The sequence below is a fragment of the Haliotis cracherodii genome, unplaced genomic scaffold (assembly GCF_022045235.1).
Source record: "Haliotis cracherodii isolate W230 unplaced genomic scaffold, xgHalCrac1.p SCAF_3, whole genome shotgun sequence".
NCBI classification, from domain to species: Eukaryota; Metazoa; Mollusca; class Gastropoda; order Lepetellida; family Haliotidae; genus Haliotis; species Haliotis cracherodii.
Genome location: NW_027266286.1, coordinates 41,894,295 through 41,915,882, shown reverse-complemented (window position 1 = coordinate 41,915,882; position 21,588 = coordinate 41,894,295). Strand labels below are relative to the sequence as shown.

The following is a 21,588-nucleotide window of genomic DNA, read 5'->3' as shown; positions in this document are numbered from 1 at the left end:
TTATGTGATTTCAGAAACGAAACTAAAACGAACTAAAATGCTCAAAAATATTTTTAGAACTGTTCAAGATAGAATATTTATTTCTTTAAACATCTTGTCAAAGGTTTTTGGTTACTAAACAACAAAATACAACATAATTTTGAGCAAAGTTTTGATACATTTTCTACTAAAGTAAATCACATTTCGTTTCCTATGACAATCCTGTCGATAATTTATTCAGCATCCCAAGGGACGTCACTCGTGTTCAAACATCCGGTTGTTATTGGTCTTCGACAGTTGTTAACAATGTTTGCTGTGAACTGTCTTTCTTCGTTAATTGATCAAAGATTTAGTGAGTATTGAATCTAAAGGTATGGATAAACAGCTGATAAAGTAAGTGACTGTACAGGAAATTACTGTGCGCGACAGATCGCGCTTTGATTTTTTTATGAGGGGCGATTTGATTTTTTTTAGCGCGGCCTGGGTCACTCTCCTACCCAGCTAGCACAGTACCTCTGCCACAGGCCAGCGCCATGTGACGATTCGTCACATCTTTCACAGTCCATTCAAGATATTGCATATGCTTTTCATGTTTGACAAGTCTACACATTTTCACAAACAAATGTCAAAGAATGGTTAACTTTCATTGAAAAAGTATGCAAATACGTAAAAATCCACTAGGTTTTGCGTAGTTATCCTATTTTTACATTGGTTGTACGGCTCCACGTGCTGTCATCGAAGCCCAACGGAGAGCTAGCGACACGGCCACTTTGATGCATAAATATATATTGTCATGCAACTCACTGTCGCAGTTGAAGTAGCATATCTATATTGTTATGCAAAACAATATGTAAAACGCCCCCAGATACTTGCATTAGTCCGTTCTATACTGATTTCTGAAAAAGCGCCTTTGTTTACAAACAAGAGAAAAGTCCGGCCACGTGATATGCAAATTAGCCTGTGGCAGCGGTGTTATGCTGAGTCACCACTGCGACGCAGTGTGGGCCTGGGTTGGACACTGAATAACGTGATAATTACCGACAGTGGAGTTCACCTTGGCTAGCTAACAAGGCGATGCTCTGTGCTGGCTTTGGGGGTGTTGCTCACTTGGACCTTCAGCAAAATCTCTTCTTCTTATAATTAGGCCAATTTACTCAATGTCAAGTCGTCATTACCCCACCTTATGCGATGATGGGTAAGGGACATAATTTAACTAAGATAATAAATAGTGGTATCGTACTCGCGGCCTATATCCCGTCAAAACGAAAAAGTGTGTTAGTCTCTCCCCTGCCAGAAAAACCAGGTCATATGTTATATAGTCGTCCGGCCGTAATAAATGTTAGTTTAAGTTTGGTTACTGAATTCGATGATATTAAAGTTAACTTGAGTGCAATACCTAATATTTCTACGCTTATTATTGAAGTCTTGTTCGGAGATGCACCGGTAGATGCCTTCGAAATATTACCAGGTCTATCGATTAAATGGCTCAAGAAACACGAGCGTCAACGTTGCAGTATTATTCATGTCGGTGCATCACCCGTTACAACCCTCGAGGGGGTTCAAATTATTAAAAGTGGTAGTATTTCTCTTTCTAAGATATTCTTACCGTATAATATACATTTGATAAGGTTGATGTATACTCTCAAAACATTTAAGCAAGACCAATTAAAGACTATTATATATTCGTAATATACACTATGAGTTTATATCCAGCGCTCGATGAAGCAATTGAAAAGATGGAAACTGTTGATGGATTTCGATTACATCAAATAAGCGACATAAAACATCGAATAGAAAAGGATAGGGAGTTGAGACTTGGATTGTATAAAAAGTATCGCAGAGCCGTGAATGCTCTGGACGGAGTTGACACCGCTCTTGTAGTCAAGAGCTGGCATGGGACTCGGTGTAGCCGGTGTTGGTTTACTATCAACTATAATCGCCGCGCCTATCGTGCTCGGCATGGAAATAACCGCCGGAGTCTCGGGACTGGCAGGAATAGCGATAAAATTCATTTCTCGTAGTATACAAAAGAAAGCATTAAAACACGATAGTATTCGGATACTCGCCGAAGCAAAGTTGAACATTCGATCAAAATCTCGTAAGACCAATGGTATTAGCGAGGATGAGAGAAAAAAAGTTCATAGAACAGGTGAGGCAACAAGCGCGTCGATTATTCCGTGCCAAAACCAAAGAACTGGTTGGAGATTAAAAATAGATTGCTTACTATCGTTTGATCACATTTAGACAAATGCTTACATAAATATATAATAATGGAAAAAACTATTAAATGGAGAGAATTACCACAAGGTTTTTATTATATCAGTGATGTCAAACCAACCAAATACGGTAATCAATTGTTTCTTATCAATTTACAGTGTAATTAATTTAGAGTGTAGTTATATAGTCTGGTCTCCTAGTAAACTGAACGAAGAACTTAATAAAAATGTTGAATATCGCTTTATCGATAAAAATAATGAAGAATATTTTTATTACCATTTAGGCTCATCTAAAGCAATGATTGGCCCCAGGTATTGGTGAGCTAGAGCCAATCTCATGACTATCGTTGAATCGCATAATCATTTTGGCATAAAAAATTCCATCTGTAGTGGAAGTGGTCCAGAACCATCATTACTTATAAAAAATTATATCATTGGCTCCAGGTGGTGGTGAGCTGGAGTCAATTAAGTTTAATCTCATGACTATCGTTGAATCGCATAGTCATTTACACATAAAAAATGCTACCTGTAGTAGCAGTATAGGTATATGAATCTGGCTCCAGTGGAAGTGAGCCAGAACCCCCATTACCTATACTGCTCGTCTGTATAATTTCCAGGTGAGTCTACAATACATACTCTCGTTCAATAACAATATGCCACACCACGCGTGAATAAACAGTTATGTAAGTATTTCTGTGGGCAAATACTTAGCCAGTACACTCTTCAAAACAGGTAACGCACAGATGGATTTTTAGTAAATTTATTGTACCTGATTAAAGTCGATATATTTTATGTAATATCATAGAAACAAATATGAAATTTTGGAGCTCGATAGTCACATTTTGTCATTGTACAAAGGCATTGAAAACTGTTCATTGTCATGTCACATAAGGCCACAAGGTTGTGCTGAACTTAGTATCTCGTGTGACCTCCTCGGGCAGCAATCATGGCTCTGCATCCCCTCGGCACTGACTGGATAAGTCTACGAATTCTGTCCTGCGGAATCCTGCGTCATTCTGCTTGTAACGCGTTGGCCAGTTGTGGGAGTGACTGCGGCGTGTTCTGACGTTGACACACCGTTTGTCGAAAAACAGGCCACCAGCATTTTCCAAAAAACATATATCCAATCTATATTCTGGATTTTGGGGTAATCAGGTGAAATGAACTACATACTACCTGTGCGTTTCTTTCTTTTTTTGAAGAGTGTATATATTTTTGTACATACAGGTATAACATATTTACGTTAATTGTTGAGATATTAGGCACACCCTCACAACAGTGTTTATGAAAACAGAACTGGTGCCTTGACATACAACAAGAACGAGTCTTGTGTCACTGTTTAATGGTTCATTCTTTAACTATATCAAAGGTGCAGCCTAGACAGTGTCGTCCGTTTCGCGTGAACTGCCCGGCTTCCCCCCTGTCAGAAAAAGTTATGTAATCGGTACACAAATTACTTTGATGCGGTGTCAGTGTGGAAGGTGCTTGAATTACCTCCGTCACTGGCCACGGAAATCCTTCAAGTATGGTAACATTCTACACGGCGACTGTCGTTCAAATAACCTAGGGATGCACACAACTCGCGTCGACAACGTCTTTCAATGTGTCTGTCATAGCTACCATACAATCCTCCCTGTCTTTTTCTTGTAAAAACCTCGTCAACAGACTGACGTATGTCGTATTTAGTCTTTATTTGATAAAAACAGTAAGTTAGATAAGTGGAAGATCAATTGAATGTTACATTCGTTCTATGAGCAATAGGTCCTGTTATTGAAAATATGCACTGGACATTTTAATCAATTTTAAGACCGCACAGACAATAAAACCAAAAATAATTTGTGATCTGATATGTCATCTGTTGATGATGATGGTAATGATCAGAAATGCTATAACGTTAGATCAGTAAGGAGAAACATTAACGTGTTTTATTATCAAGAGATTTGGTAACACTTTCATGAGCAATAAGATTAATCAACAGACATATGTATTAAAGGGTATAGAGGAAATGGCGGAAACAAATTGACATAGATTTTAATTCAAAAATATTGTACTACACAACTTGCCAGTGCAAATGTGTATACTACTAGTATATAGAACTTTAACTGCATAATACTCCGATACAGTATGCCGGGTAACCCTACACAAGGTAATCAACATTATGCCATAAAGGTGTCGTGCATGTATTGCTCAACATGGTGGACACGCCAGATATTGATCTACACGCCCGAAATTAGGTTTACATACATTTATAGTCATGAGACCTTCACTATTATTTCAGCCATTTGCTTTTGACGGTAGTACGAAAGCTTCTCACATTCCACCTTCCGTATTCGACGTAATAAGAGCACAGGGTGCTCTCAAAATTAGAAATAGGGGGCTCTTATTAGAATATTATTTGGTGAAAAAACACAGAGTTGAAAGATAAATTTCATGGTTTATGCCGAGAGCCTGAAATGTTTATATACGACAGATATATTTTTTTAATTGCCCACAATTAAGGGTGCATATTACACACGAGTGCGTATTATGCACGAATAAGTAAGTCTTGTGGACGATGTTCAATCGGAAGGGGTGCTACTTCCTTCGTGGGATTGTTCGTGGGCGCTTATTAGAGCGGGGCGCTTATTACGTCGAATACGGTAAATATTTTACTACCACAACTGTAACATGATAAGGGAGGTTTGTAAACCTGAAACTATTTTCATTAATTAACAAGGTATATAAAGGTATTATATATATTATATATAATGAAATGCAATACGTTTTCTGACTGACAGCTGGTAATATATGTGGTGCGTGTTGTTCAGACATATACATGCCGCACACACTACGCAGAATGCAGTCAAAGTAGACCTAAATTGGTCATATATTAACAAGTATCATGATGGAATAATATTGATTTTCTATTTTTCTCTGTTGATGCAGGCGTGGAAAATATATCCTTTACTGACTCTTTCAGAGACCGATTAGCACAGAAACACGGAACTATTGGTCCACCACTTGATTAAAACGGTAAGAGGTGAACACATGGCTGTCGGATGGTCAGACTCGGTAACATGGTAAAGCAATAGTGAGTATGGTTTTACGTCGCTTTTAGCAATATTCCAGCAATATCACTGCGGAGGACACGAGAAATGGGCTTCACACATTGTACCTATGTGGAGAATTGAACCCGGGTATCGGCGCTTTAACCACAAGGCTACCCCACCGACCTGGTAAAGCAAAAACACCCGACACATAAACTTAGCAGCTTTGGAATCATTCAGTGGAAACGGGCGGAAACACGAAATAGTACTGCTTCTGTATGTTGCGTAAGGAGCTGGTGTCTATATATCAGGGAGAAGGTATAAAAACACATCTGAGACTCCATTTTATTTTTTAAATACTTCGTTATTTTTCAGGAATGGAGTGTTGTTTGTCAATTATACATTGTCTAGAACCAACATTTCAATTAATTTGCTCTTTGAATTGACGGAACTATATTTTGACAAGTGAATAATTTCACATTTTGTCGGAAGATAGGTGTCGCTAGCGGGGTTCGAACCCTTATCGTTTGTTTTGAGGACGTGTACGGCGACACAGGTATGGTGTGAAATTAACCATATCATAATTTTGCACAATGCTGAAAATTTCAAAAATAATATGCATATGTATGTATGTTGTGTTAGAGCAGGTTACTTATAACAATGTTCATAATTATAGCATACTCCTTGGTCGGGGCCCTATATTTTCTATGATCCCCGTCAACATGTATATATACAGTCAAGTCTCGTTAATCCGACAATCGGCTTTATCCGACACTAATGATGGGAACCGACTCCGACACACCTAATTTTTCAACGATTTACTCAAATCACTCATCAGTCTCGTTAATCCGACACAGTGATCAGCGTACTCCGTGGTCATCTGCCCGCGAGAACACAGCCCCGCGTCTTGACGTGAGACGAGTCGGCTGGTAGCTGCATATTACAGAAGAAGAAGAAGAATATTTTATTATAGTGTCACGCGCTGTACATATAAAAAGACAAGGCAAGAATGTAAAAACTCAGCGGCCGGTCGAAATGGCCCACGAGACACTAAAAGACTAAAAGAAACCAATATTATTTTATATGTACACACCACATTTAATAGTAATTATAAAAATAACATTCATAATATTTTCCCCCATACAAACATCTTATACACACACAACCACATCCATTCCCACATTCAGGCATTCACTCGCAGCAGCTTACTCAAACCACTCAAACACACCCGCTCATTCAAACACATCCAAACACTCATTGACAACCGTTCAATCACACCCGAACCCTCACCCACACCGTCACACATTACCCTCACCCACACCCTATTTCTCAAACATACCCTCACCTGTACCCATTCCCACATCCATACTAACTCCCTCTATCTGCATTATCAACCACGCCCCACTCGCATCCACATCCTTTCCCGCTTCCACAAAAAAGAAGCACGTACAAAGACACTAATAAAGTAACAATCCACTGTCGCATGTACACACTCCCAACTAAACAACACACATACACACACAATTAAACCCGACAATACGAAACAAGCATACAGCACAACCTTACGGGCCAGTCACTCATCACAACTCACAGCATCTCCGCTCATGTACCACCGGTGGTGGTTTCTTTGAGAAATAAACTGAATCTGAATCTGAACAACAACCACACAACACAGCAAAACAACATGATAGTTGATAAGAATTATCACATGTATACAACTACCCAATTTATTGTTTTATATCATATTTTTTTCTCAGAAACATTGAGAAGCCTGATGCAGCAAGTGGTTTTAACCAGATCGTCGCACTGCATTAAGAATACGGTTTGGTCTGCTGGAGACATGGTAATAAACGAGGGGTTAACAAGGGACACTTTCTGCCAGAGATTAAGTCTTAGATCTCTATAACAATCACACGTTACCAAAAAGTGAACTTCATCTTCAACAGTTTGGCTATTACATAATTTAAAGACGCGTTCAGAAACAGGAGTTTTCGGGCGTGTATAACGGCCTCTACGGGTAAAGTTTCACAGCGGTCTCAATGGCTGAATAGATAAACTTGCTTAACAATGAACAATTAATGCTTTTTTTATAAAGGAAACTGGATTAATCACATGCCTAGATTACCCAATCTCATTAAAATCAGATACAAGTTCTCACTGTCGCCAAGGGCATCCCATTCACGTCACGTCAGAACAACCTTTCGCGAACTATGACCGACCAATGAAATGAGTAACAGGAAGTGAACGTTGTCCACTAAGAAAGCAGCTTTCTTGGCGTAGCGGTACCGTCCCTTTACTGCAACAATGCAGTTTACCGGGTGCAGCTCTACCCGTTGTCTCGCCGTGCCGTTACCGTGGTTCACGCTCCAGTGACTCCAATGTTACACAACATGAATATTTCAATTTTTTATTATGTAATTGTATCGTCATCTATCGTGTAGTTGTTCGATTTTCGATCACGAAAGTTGATACAACTTAATTTCGTTTATCCGACATACTCGTTAATCCGGCAAAATCATATGCAACCAACCATGTCGGATTAACCGGACTTAGCGATTGATAATATACTAGTCTAGGACCCCACAAAATTATGAAGAGCCCTGTACCATGCATTGTAAATATCATCTCGCGACGGAGCTTGGTGCACATGCAACAGCGGCAGAGATTCATCTATTTTCAACACGAGAATATTTTGTCAAAGTGTAAAAGTAGGGATGTGTTTAAATTGGTGAATATCCTCGTAACTCCCCTCTACTTAAACGTGAAACCCACCTGCGGGGCCTCTTCATTATTTTTTAGGTATTGAGAGTCACGCGTACATGACCTATTGACCTTCTGCTTCCTGCGCGAGAGCTGTTCACATTGTTCGTAGACCTCTCTCCCCATCTCAGCGACAAGCCATGGCGACAGAGAGCAAGCAAGCAGTATATTCAGTAAGTCACTTGATGAAAGGTCGTTATTAGCATTTCAGCATTATTGTGTTGTGTGGCAGCATGTTCGTTTTGCTTGTTAGATCTGAATGTCACATATATATCAGCTTGTTGGTTGTGAGTTTTGACAGTTTGAGAATATTCCTGGTCTTCTAATTCAAAAAGCGGACAAACAGGATGAGTTGTGACAAAACAGAGGTGAGGTGAGGTGAGATGAAATTGGGTTTAACGTCGCGTCCAAGATTATTGCACTTATATAGTGACGTGCATGTACGTGTGTTTGTTGCTGCTTGTACTAGTCCGGACTGATGCCGATTTATAGTGCTAGTTCACTGAGATACCATGCCGCAGTTAAACATGAATACCCCACTCAGACAAAGTATACTGACTCCGAACCGACCAGTCTTTGTTTTAGCTCCTTAATGCCGAGCGCTAGACAGGGTAACAACAAGTACCATCTTTTAACGTCTTTTGGTACGCGGCCGGGGATCGAACCCTGGACCTTCCGCTCTCCGGGCGGACGCTCTACCACAAGACCACGGAGGCGGCGGTGACAAAATAGAACGTATATATACAAAGAATATGGGCCTACTATCACAATGGCTTCTACATCAGCCAAATCAATGTTAGACTGACATCAATCCTCATCACTTAATAATCAACTGGTCACCTCACACACAAAGCTATCTTCCCGAGGCAGGGGAGTTTACTGAAGGGGCACTGATCTACAGCAAGTCCCCGGGACTGGTTGTTGCCTTTGTTATTGTTTTTCCCCGTGAGTACCGGATGATATAGCAGAAATCTAGACTAGTTCGCGACCTGTGCCGCGCCCTTCTTAACCGCATTTGTCGCTTTTATTGATAGTAAAAGGGCGTATAGTCACATTGATCAACAAAATTGAATGCAGCATTGGAAATAAGGAAATGTAGGCATCTTTGTGGGTAGCATCGGTAATGGTGACGAAGTTTTGATAAGCTTGCATGGTATTGTGCGATTTTCGTTTTCGCTATTTTGACTTGCAACACAAAGTAAATATTTCACCTGAACATTGCTGATTTTATCCTGTGTATATTTTATAGTCAAAATGTGTACAAATTTCACTGGCAGTTTTATAAAAAGTCTAAATATTCAGTTATTTTGCAAATTGACTGAAAAATCTGTTTTCGTCACCCAGTGACTGAAAATGATAGGATTAAAAGAAAACGAAATTCACAGTATACTTCTATAGTGTCGGCTTCTAATCCCAGCATAATTAGTCTATTGTGGTGTTTTAAGCCCCTTTGAGCGTCTTAATCATCTGTTAAATAAATGGACAGATTTTTTTTTATAAATTGTCAGAGTGAATCGCATTTTACACACTGACTGTGACATACACACGCTTTACAAAGGAAAAGACTTGTGACGATGACCGAGCAGTTTTAAGGGGAAAACATTCCACCATTCACGACTATCGCAGTCAGGGTTTCCAGATCATTTACCTTGATGAAACCTAGTTGAATAAAAGTTATTCCACTGACTGCATGCGGCCACCATCAGATGGACGAAAAACAGCCATGGTACCATCTGGTAAAGGTAATGGTGTCATTACGCTGGAACCCGTGATCTGCAGCTCGTTGATGGATGTGAGCTAGCTTTCGAGGCGAAAAAGAAAACGGTTGATTATTATAAGGAAATGAATGGGGATGTGTTCAAAGACAGCTACTGCCCAATCTAAACAACCTGTGTCATTGTCATGGATAACACCAGTTATCATGACATAGGGTAAAAAGATACTGTAGCGCCAACCATGAGTAGTCTGAAGGCGACCAGGTGGGAATATCTGACATCTTGCAATGTCGACTTCTGACCATCTGACACAAATCTCGTGGAGAAAGTTCGCCTGAATAAGACTGAAGTAAAGTACAAGTCAGTTGTTCAGGCGGCACGACACGGTCAGGTTGTCTTGCATACGCCAGTCACACATTGTGAGCTCACCCCTATTGCGCTTATCTGGGCTGACATTGAAACTCACATATATCAAAGGGTTGGTCAACACAGCCTTTTCTAGAATCAGAAAAAGAGGTATGGCAACAGGGTGAAGATCATGTTCTTGAAATAGAACGTCAGTACCGCAAATGTGACGGCGTAGATGTCAGTTGCAGCAGTTATCACATCTTTGGGTGATAGTACTGATTCAGATTCATCTTTAGAACAACAAATACTTCTTTATTAAAAAAACCCAACCTTCCAATACTCATCCCGTTTCATAGCTTTTTACTCTTCCACTATTTTTCCAAGCAAATATAATGTAGTACATATCTTACTTGGTAACCCCATCAACATATATCTCAATAAGGTACAAATATTTTTAGACCAAGAAGATCTGGGTTTGACTTTCAGCAATATTGCAAAGAGGGTACTAAGTGGTCACAAAGTGCACGAGTGGACCAGTGGTCTAAATCAACGCCATTCGCATTGCATTGTGCTCTGTGCTTGTGCAAGGTTGTCCACACCATTGCCGTGCACAATGGTGTCACTAAAGTGGTAAACGTTTACGGCCTGCCTCGTTCTGGCTCCCCTTTCACTTTAACACTACACACCATATTGCTACGGAAACAGAATCATTAACCAAAATTGTTTTCATCGTTTCGAGACACGATTGTTTAACGGTCCGCCACTGCAAACTATTATGTTTCAAACGATGTCTTCAGGTCAATGGCAAGGCGCTGGAGGTGGACCTGAAAGGGCAAGATATCGTCTGGGAGAAAGACCGACATGGACAAAGCCTGTTGTTTCAGATGTTTGAAGGTGTCCGGTGTGGCTGTTTTATTAATCCCGGCAAAGTCAGAAACTTCAAGCTCCGTCCTGATGACATCTACTTCCCTGGGTATCTAAGAACAGGTGAGATTGTTGACGGTGACTATGGTTGCCTTTAGTTGTGACAGGCACTTTTATAAGCTCCTTGGACTCGTGAAGATCCGGGTTAGAATAGATCTTCAGCAACCCATGCTGCCGTCACATGCGTCTGTGCTTGTCGTGAGAGGCGACTAACGGGATCGGGTCGTCAGACTCACTGACTTGGCTAATGCATGTCATTGTATCCCAATTGCTTAAATCGATACTCTTGATATCAATCACTGGATTGTCTGGTCCATACTCGATTATTTACAGACTGCCGTCATATAGCTGGAATATTGCTCAGTGTGGCGTTCAACAACAAACAAATGATAGCTCCTTAAATTGTCTCTGTTAGCAATATATGAGGTGAGTTTATTTACGAATCATTTTTAGATTTAAAAAAGATCATTGATGACCTTACTTTGGAATTGCCAGTCATTACTTGTTTGAAACCTCAGATTAACCAATCAGATCTCAGAGACTTCTTCGGAAGTCATGGAAATACATGTATGGTCTTGCTTATTGTGAGGTTCACTTGTCCATGTTTGTTTGTTTGTTGTTTATGGCCGCACTGTAAAAAATCGAGTCTGGACCTGACAAACCAGTGATTGATATTGTGAGCAACGATGTGTGTTTAATCATTAATCAGTACTGTTCCAACATATCTCAATCGATAAGATACCCTCTCAAGTAGGTCACTGCATGATGAAATACAAATCCCAATAAGAATCAAGATGAAGTACAAACTGCATACATTGGATTATTGATCCATTGATTGACGAACCTCATATTGCTATTGCTTCATATTTCCTTTTATAACAAACTCTTTTATACGGCTGCTAACCCATCTGACAAGAACGGTCAGTAGAAGAATGGCAGGGTATTTTACTACGGTTAATCATTATTGCAAATCTGTTGTAAGTATTCCATCAGTGCAGTAGTATTGGGATAGCTTTGTATGAAGTAGTATGAACAGAAACTGTATCGGCATCGTGCCAAAGCCAACACACCCATGCTGTGAGGCCGTGTATGTGTGGGGGAATTGTGGATGTTATTGGATGTGAGGATTTTCAGTTGATCTATATATTTTGTATACTAATTTATTTATATTTAATTTGGATCTTTTTTAGGGGATCTGGGATACTAAACATATTGCAAAGCCATAACTTATATATTTTCAAAAAAACATTGCTCAACGGATTATTTGCATGATCTCGCTCTTGCATGTCACTTTGGTTACACATACATGTTATGTATACGATGGATACACATGGTTACATGTAAATTTATATGTAACGTTGGGACTCTTGTTTGTTATGTTGGGTACACATGTATCTAATAAGGATCGTCATCGATACATCTTTCCATTAAAGATCAGTATTTGATAAATGGTTATCCCACTGATGGGTACCGTCTTCATCTTTTGGTTCAGGCGGGCACTGGGTATGGGAGATGACGTGCATGCTGGTCAGTGGCCAAGCTGAGACCATCACCCGCTTTAAGGACTATCTGGAGATGACTCCTACTGAAGACCTTGACAACCAACCCTCGCCCCGTGTCCTCAACTGTCATAACCACTTGACACATGCGCCGTCAGACCTGAAGGAGAAGAAGTGCCGTGTCATCTTCACGGTGCGTGACCCTAAGGACGTCGCAGTATCGTTGTATAAGATGCATCATGGTCATCGCGACACCTGTGGGAATGTTTACAACGGAACATTTGAAGATTTCCTCCAGTTATTCCTGGAGCAAAGAGGTTTGGGTCCATTTCTCTTTCTGTGGTTTAGATTGAGACAAGCAAACATAATGAAAACTTTCTGCAGAGTTGTATTGAACACAGTGGTTTTGGCTGCTCACATTTCTGCCACAGTAGTGTTGTGATCGTTTGAGACAAAAAGTTACTGAAAAGGGTCTGTTTCAAATTTTGACAAAAGTATAAACAAAGAGATAAATGAGTTTGGATGACAGCGATATTTTTTACTTATCCTGCATTACTCCTTAATGCATACTACTGCGTGTTCTTGACAGAGAAATAAGCTGTGTGAAGGTCTTTGCTTGAAGAAGTTATTCCAACTAGCTGAGAGGCCAACCCTGTCTTGCAGCTCCCACGTGACCAAAGGAAGTGACGTCACGGATCCTCACATACACTCTTTGCCAGCGCCTCGTCGGTCAACTATACAGACGCCTTCTCTGTCATGGGGCATGAATGTCTCCTCTACCTCTCATTACTCCGAGGACTCGACTTCCCCAAGGACACCTACCCCCATAACCAACAGCAGCTCCTAAGCCAGAACACCTCGTCACTGCTGGACAAGATAGCAATAGAAGTCATACACGCTCCAGCCATTACACTGGGCTTCTATTCACCTGTCTGCCTAGTCCCCAAGAAGGACTCGGACAAACACAATATGATCCACAACCTCGCCGCTTTCAACAAACGCTACCTGGCACGTCCACCTAATTTCAGGATGACCACACTCAGGCTACTGCGATCCCGGATCCAGACACAGGATATACTCATCAGCCAGGATATCGAAGACGCCTACCTAAATGTCCCTATACATCCCAACGACCGGAAATTCCTCTGCTTCATCTTCATGGGGGTCCATTACTAATGGGCGGTCCTCAGATTTGGAATTTCTTATGCCCGGTGGCTATTCACATGGCTTACCAAGCACTGTCACTGTACTTAGCCACAGGGACTTCACCCTCCGGCTCCTACACCAGTTGGGGTGGAAGATCAACCTCAGGAAGTCAGAGTAGACATCCCCAAATTGCCTTCAGTTCATCAGGGACCTCTTCCAGATGCAGAGACCAGAAGATCAGATCGACACAGAACGTTGATCTGAATTTGGTCGTGCCCTTGTGGGCCGTGAGGGCTTGGTTCACCGACCTCATAGAGCTAACTGACGCCAACCCACTGCCACTCCCAGATTGGCCAATCCTTCTGATCCACCATCACAGCAGACAGCAACACCCAGGACCAGACAGGTTATGACTTCACGTCTGGTCCATTTACAGAGAGGGGGCACGGGTGGCCCAGTCGTCTAAGGCGCCACGATTCGCTGTGCAGAGTTGCGTCCCTTGGGCACGCCAGAAACCTATGATTGGTTCGAATCCCGGTTCGCCCCGATTATGTTTCTAGGTTTGTCAGCACCATACCCGTGATCGTGGGTTTCACCGAAGTGGTAAACGTCTTAGACCTGCATCACTTTGGGCTTTCCTCCCACATTAAGCTGACATGCCACGATATAATTGGAATACTGTTAAAAGCGGCGTTAAACCCAACTCACTCACTCACTCATTTACAGAGAGCACTGAATGTCAAAGGCTTCTCGGCCAGAGTGGCTTGGGCCATCACGATTGTGCATCGCTCGACCAACAGGAGCCTCTATGACAACAAGCGGCAATCCTTCGAGAGCTTTTGCAGGGGCAAACAACAAGACCCCACATCCGTATTACCTCAATTCCTGCGTAAGCTCAAGGGCTTACCTTGTGGCCCCCTGTCCCGGCAGTTTCGGAAGATCGGCGCATGACAAAATCCCGTAACTACAGGTTCTGCTCCTCAATCAGGCTGGAAGACCAAAAGGCGAAATTTCGTCCACCAGCTTGGAACTTGAATGTCATTCTCACCTCAATGAGAGACGCGCACTTCGAACCACTCGAAGCTACGTCATTCTACAAACAAACGAAAAAGACTGTCTTCCTAATACAATATCATCGATTGTGGGCGCGGAAGATGTCCAGTTAGGGTGCTCCTTTGCTACATTAGACGATCCAAGGAACGCCATAGATAACGACGACGCCTCTTCATACCGGTATCTGTGACCTCGCGAGCGGAAGTCAGCCGCAACACGATCGCCGTTTGGCTACGAGCCATCATTCTCCAGGCCTACGACGCAGTGGGATTGGACCCTCCACGCTTTAACAATCCGCATGAGATCCGGGCGATCGTCTTCACCATGGCGCTACACAGCAACTGCTCTCTACGTGCCATCAAGGAGGGGTGTTTCTGGCGATCAAACACAGTCTTCGCCAGTCACTACCTGCAGACGTCGCATTGGAGGATGTGCAAGGCACGCACAGCTTTGGTCCCTTAGTAGTGGCCCAACAGGTCACCAATACTAAACGTCACTGACCTCGTCTCCAAATCCAGAGCCGGCCTTTCAACCTCCCCTGGCGTATTGCCGTGATCTAGAAGGTTCACGCCCCACTTGCATACGGCTCGGTACACGGGTCTAAGGTTTTAACTTAAAGGGTTATCGTCGATGGCTGGTTATCGTAGTACCAGGACACAACGCATACCTGACTCTTCCCATCCATGTAATGGTCATTGATGCTGACCACACAGCCGAGGACGGGCTGAGGGAAATGGAGGTTCCCATACATGAAGTCGTCACCTGAAACCAAACATACAGTCAAGAAGTGGCTATGGGAACAGAGTCTGAAAAAAGATGAAAGTCCACATCTGAAGGTATGCCCTCCACCGATTCCGTCGCATAAAGATGCATTAAGGAGTAATGCAGGATAAGTAAAATATCTAGTAAAATCCTAGATATTTTTTTATATATTTGTATACTTATCCAGCATTACTGCATCTAAAGAGACTCACCCATAGCAGAGCTGCCTCCCCACGATGCCTTCCGATGTTCCAGACTCCAGAGTAATGGGAGGATCCGTGACGTCACTTCCTTTGGTCACGTGGGAGCTGCGTGATAGGGTTGGCCTCTCAGCTAGCTGGAACAGCTTCTTCAACCAAAGACCACACAGCTCTTTTCTCTGTCAAGAACAAGCAGTAATATGCATTAAGAAGTAATGCAGGATAAGTATACAGATATAAAAAGATATCTAGGATTTTACGAGTTCTTCTCCTATGAAGAAAACACTACATCAGTTTACAGAGAAAGATATTCAGCCATTTCTCCACCAATAATGTCGGGCTCAATCGGAAATGTTTGCATCATGGCCCTTTGTGTGAAATGGTAATAACAGAAAATACGTTTTACGTGTTATTTATTTGCAGTAAACAAAAATGGCATATTTGAACACCTGCGAGAAGCTGAGAAGTATTTCCAAGAAAACCCGGATATACCTGTTCACTTCCAGCCTTATGAAGACACTTTAAAGGTTGGATTACTTGAATTCTTAACATCAGTTGGGTTAGCAGTGTCCAAATCAGTTGTAGGGGGAAGATGGGCTGTTGATCAATTCCGTATTTTATACTATATTTTGGTTTGTCACACCATCTCTCCCCCCCCCACCCCCCCGCCACACACACACACACAATCACACACACCCCACACACAATCACACACCCCACACACCTACACATCCCATCAACTCCACGATAGATCACGACACTGTAGAGTGTTTGCAATTCGTGATGTGATAGGTTTTTGCACTTATTTCACAAAGCGATCTTAGCGTGAAGACCAGCGTAACCCCTTTACTTTAAGACAGACTTATGACAGTCGTAACGCTAAGGTCGCTTTGTAGAACAGAGTAAGTGAGTTGGGCTTGACGCCTGTTTGAACAGAATTCAGTATCACTTCGTGTTCTCACAATGTGCCAAAAGCCGGAATTGATAGAGGTCTCAAACACATTAAGCACAGTTCATTACCGTGAGATCCACCTTTGTGGTGTTAGAAATAACATAGCGGGTAATGCATATATGGATTATGGGTCTGGTTGACTTTGCAGAACAAAAGAAATAATGTTAAATGTGATTACAATCATTTGGGTAAATACAAATTAGGGAATGAATAATAGAAGAAATAGATGCATCTCATCAATTTGTATCAGTTTGAACACATTACAAGTACAGTTGTCACAGTTTATAACACTTGAAGCAGATTGGAGGCAGCATCTGCACCGCGGAAGATATCCATGTCAGCAGTCTGCAGCCTGTGTTTAAGTTTGTTTGTTTGTTGTTTAACGCCGCACTCTGCAATATTCCAGCTATATGACAGCGGTGTGTAAATAATCGACTCTGGACCAGACAATCCAGTGATTGACATCATGAGCATCGATCTACGTAATTGGGATACGATGACACGCATCAACCAAGTCAGCAAGCCTGACCCCCCGATCCCGTTAGTCGCCTCTTACGACAAGCATTGTCGTTTTTTACGGCAGGCATGGGTTGCTGAAAACCTAGTCTACCCCAGATCTTCTCGGGTCCTATGTTTAAGTACATTCAGGTTTCTGTTAATGTCTTTGTATTTCTTTTTTGTGTTTCGCGATGTCATTGGCGCTGGAAATTGTTGATCTGCAGGTGAAATGCAATTGTCTTCAAACACGAATCCGTCCAAACAGAGATACCGACCTTCGTGTGACGTCGGAATGAACATATGACGCCTCTGGTGTTTGGCATAGTTGAAAGTAACAGTGTCTCAAAATTATTTCCGCATTTATACCCTAACAACCGAAGTGAGTGAACTCACATTAGCAATGGTCATCACATTACCACAACTTTATTTGAGTGAACTCGTATCATATACCTGTAGTTGAACTCACTGTCTGGACGTGAGTGAGCAAATACTCAAATAATGTATTCTCCAGTGGAAGCATTTTTTTTCGGAACACAGTTGTACTTTTCAACTAGCCCAGTGCCTTAATCCTCTGTAACATCACATTACCGGCGGGCAACATCAAAGCAATTTTTACTATTATCACAAAAGTCGATCCTCCGGTAAGACACCGTTTACGACTTGGATGTCAAAACCTGCCAACGAGCAAACCTAAAACATAATCGGGGCGAACCGGGATTCAACACGATCTTGCATAGACTACAAAGGACCGTGACTATAACAAATATACACTATGCGAGTAATACCGTCACATACTTTTTTAACAGGATCCAGTGGCAGCCGTGCAGGCTTTATCTGACTTTTTGGGACTACAGAGGAATGATGCCCTGTGCTGTGCAATTGCTGAGAAATGCAACTTCTCCAATATGAAATCAGCCAAAGATGCCCATGCTATGAAGATTGATGGTGCAAATTATCTTTTCGGGAAAGGTACCGTTATTAAATACTAACTTACTAGACAAAAAACGATTGTTGGACTCGGGTTTTTATACTTTTGGACTGTGAATATGACCTTGATCATTATGTTTCATCGTAATCGATATCCGGCAGCTGTATCATTGCTCATGCTATCAACCACTAGGATATCTACCCAGACGATTTTGGCCAGGCAGCAGTGAAATACTTAGAGTATTGGTGATTATATTTCTTTCCACCTTTGGCTTGATTTTTTCTTGTTTATCGCCGCATCCAACAATATGACTGCTGCCTGTAAATAGTCTGGACCAAACAAACCAGTGATTGCTATTATGAGCAACGTATCATGCAATGGCGTCACCGAACCTTATCACCCAATCTTTTAAGTCATCTCGTACAATCAGCATAGGTTGCTGGAATCTATTTATCCCGGAATCCTCAAATGTAAACCATCTTGAGGAAAACGCTACATGACCTCATCTCACTCCTTGCAGGCGTCTCTGGGGAGTGGAGGAAGTGGTTCTCTGCTTCCATGCTGGACGACTATTACAGGCTCTATGAGGAGTGGATGAAAGGATCCAGATTCTACGAGCGGTACAACAGAGATAACGATACACCCTTGTAGAAGAGTGGGAATGGTGTTGTTATCGTGCTATAATTAAGCAAACCTTAATGAAATATGTTTTATTAATTTAGCTTAATTCAAAATTATATATTTTGTTACTATAAGATTAAATTCTTTTAGATAGAAAACATATGATCACTTATAACTTTGGGTTTATTATGTACTCGTCAATCGCTTTTGGTAAATTGGTAAGAGCATGATCGCACAATTGGCAGCACACAGAAAATGTATGCGTGCATTGTTGTGTAATAAAATATGAAAAGTCAGTTAAACTATTGTGCAGGGGTAACTCTCCTCTCCGGCCATTACTGTCCCCACAATGGACATAAGGTACTAAAACAATTGCGCCTTGTATTTTATTATGTGAACTGGTCATTTTGAATGGAAACTGTGAGCATGGCCATCGGGGTCATCATCACTTTCAACGGAATCACTTCTAAGGCCAGGTAAACACAGTGCCGATTATGGCTCCCATTTGAGATCAGACAGAGCTGCGACACGAAAAGTGTACTATCCTCAATGATCTAGAATGTCCTATCATTGTCTGAACGCAGTCTCTCTCTACCCGATTTTTTGAAAGAAAACAGTTTTATTTGAATCATAAGAATACAAGTTGGGGCGAAGTGATACTTGTACAAATATTTGACAATTTGAAGATTGTCTAGCAATGATTATCACCCTTTGGCGCCACAGATGTACAAACATATATTTGTGTATTTGTTTTGTTTACTTGTGTTTAGGTTGTTGTCCTGTATTATCACGTTATATTGTAAACACTGAGTAAGTTAATAGGCTAGGTTAAGCCGATCAGACAAACCACCGTTCACATTTTGTAAACCTAGAGTAAAAGGTGGCCTGTGTCACGGCTCATTGCTTCCGTAGCCTCCGCCCACACTTGTAATCCCTATGTACTCGGAGCCTTTGGTGTCATTTATACTGTATGACTATGATAGTTACATGCTTGGTGTTGTTTCAATATCACACTGTGTTTTCTGTAGATGAGTTAGGTTTATAAACTATGCTAATATGAAAACACAATTATCGTAGTTATTGTTAAATAGATTGTATTATTTACCATAGAAAAATTTAACATTTATTTGTCTTAATGCATTTTGTTTAGTATAATATCTTTGTAATTAGTTTGTAATTATAATGATAATTTGCACTGCGTTAATAAACGGAATCACGCCAAATCACTGTGCTCACGATTTCCTCCTCCTTTCAATGTTCCCGGGTATAATGTTTGTTTGTTTGTTTGTTGTTTAACGTCGCAGACAATTCAGCGATTGATATATATCATGTGCATCAATCCACGCAATTGGGATCGATGACATGCATCAACCAAGTCAGTGAGCCTGACCACCCGATTGACTATTAAAGAAATAATTGGTGTGTAAACTTTCACGAAAGGCTACAGCAATAGATTTGTGATAGTATCATCATCTGTGAATTTTTTTAAAGTTTGACGTTTATTGCTTTGTGTACTGTAGTCTCATAGGTTCACTTTTATCAGTGGTAGGACAAGGGTGACCCAGTTGTCTAAGGCACCGCAATTCGCTGAGAAGAGTTGCGTCCCTTAGAAACGCCAGATACCTATAGTCGTGGATTCAATTCCGGTTCGCCCCGGTTATGTTTCTAGGTTTCTCAGCACCATACCCGTGCTCGTTGGGTTTCACCAAAGTGGTAAACGTCTTACCTGCATCACCATGGGCTTTCCTCCCACATTAAGCCGACACACCATGATATAGGTAAAAATACTGTTTTAAGCGGTGTTTGACCCAGCTCACTCACTCACTCACCCACCCGCCTTTACAGTATGAATACATAATGTACTGTCGTCATGTAAAAGATGTTAAGGGTAAAAATATAATTATTGTTTAACACTCTCAACACTTTCGTGCACACAGAGAAAGTTTTAGCACTGTGTTGATGACTCTAGGCAAGATTTTCCTGCTATATATTTTGTTTCCTACTCAAGGCAGCTTACAGGAATGGCATAAATACTCCCAAACATGCTTGTATTTATTTGATTCGGTTTTTTGACCAGCCCACTTTTGTTCCAATCATGATACGTAGCCTGTCAGGCTCATACCAGTGCTCATGCATTTCAATAGTGGGAAGCGTCAGCCGAGCCCAATATCTTTCTGCTAACTTAATATGACACCGTATACGGCAACTACAGACACTATAACGATTTTATTATGCCGAAAAGTATACACTATTTGGTATGTTTGTCGCACATCATGTCAAAACTTAAAACTCACAACTTAACACTAACAACGTTAAGGGTCAAAGGGAGACTACTCTACAAACCCCAGAGGCCAAACGTTGTTGATAATTTTAACTTTATATACTCTTTTATCATGAAAGTGATCAAAGAAAAACATTAACGTCCGTGCACATTAAAATTAATGATATTAAAACACTGAACAGTGTCGAATAACGAACTTCTGTACCAGAATTTTCATGTGAAATATGTGACATAGGTGTTGGAAAATCCAAAATGGCTGTAACTGACGGTCACATATACGTCACATATTAGGTCAGTAACAACCATTTTAGATTTTTACTGACGGTATACGGGCTCATGTTGGGTCAGTAGTTCTGCTCTCTGATTGCTCAATCTCACTTTGAGGCATACTAAAATATTATTTGTTTTGTTGTTACCTCACTACTAATGGAATTGGATCTTGATGAATCTTGGTAAACAGTGTTTATTCAGACCCATGTATTTGTGTTATTTGGATAACTATGTCAAATGGGAATCATTCTGACTGATTCTCTCCCCAGTGACAGTCCTTTGTGTGACCCAGTGGTGTTTGTCATGCCAGGACCTGCCTGTCACAGGTTCAAAGACCACTCTTGTTCCAATCATGATACTTAGCCTGTCAGAACAATACTAGTGCTCATGCATTTCGTTAGTGGGAAACC

The 21,588-nt window shown here is 41.3% G+C and overlaps 1 protein-coding gene across 8 annotated transcripts; it reads left to right on the top strand.

Moving 5' to 3' along the window:
• Positions 1 to 251: 251 nt before the first annotated feature.
• On the top strand, positions 252 to 19,831 carry LOC139473906 (sulfotransferase 4A1-like). 8 transcript variants are annotated; one of them, XM_071256710.1, is made up of 9 exons: positions 252 to 331; positions 5,155 to 5,207; positions 6,979 to 7,064; positions 8,021 to 8,154; positions 10,842 to 11,031; positions 12,461 to 12,784; positions 16,052 to 16,155; positions 17,885 to 18,047; positions 18,527 to 19,831. In XM_071256710.1, the coding sequence occupies exons 4-9, from the start codon at positions 8,122 to 8,124 to the stop codon at positions 18,655 to 18,657; spliced, it is 945 nt and encodes a 314-aa protein (XP_071112811.1). In that variant the 5' UTR covers positions 252 to 331; positions 5,155 to 5,207; positions 6,979 to 7,064; positions 8,021 to 8,121; the 3' UTR covers positions 18,658 to 19,831. The 8 variants fall into 8 exon arrangements, with proteins under 8 accessions (XP_071112811.1, XP_071112809.1, XP_071112810.1 ...); XM_071256707.1 differs by having other exon boundaries at positions 258 to 350; XM_071256708.1 differs by lacking the exon at positions 6,979 to 7,064.
• Positions 19,832 to 21,588: the final 1,757 nt, after the last annotated feature.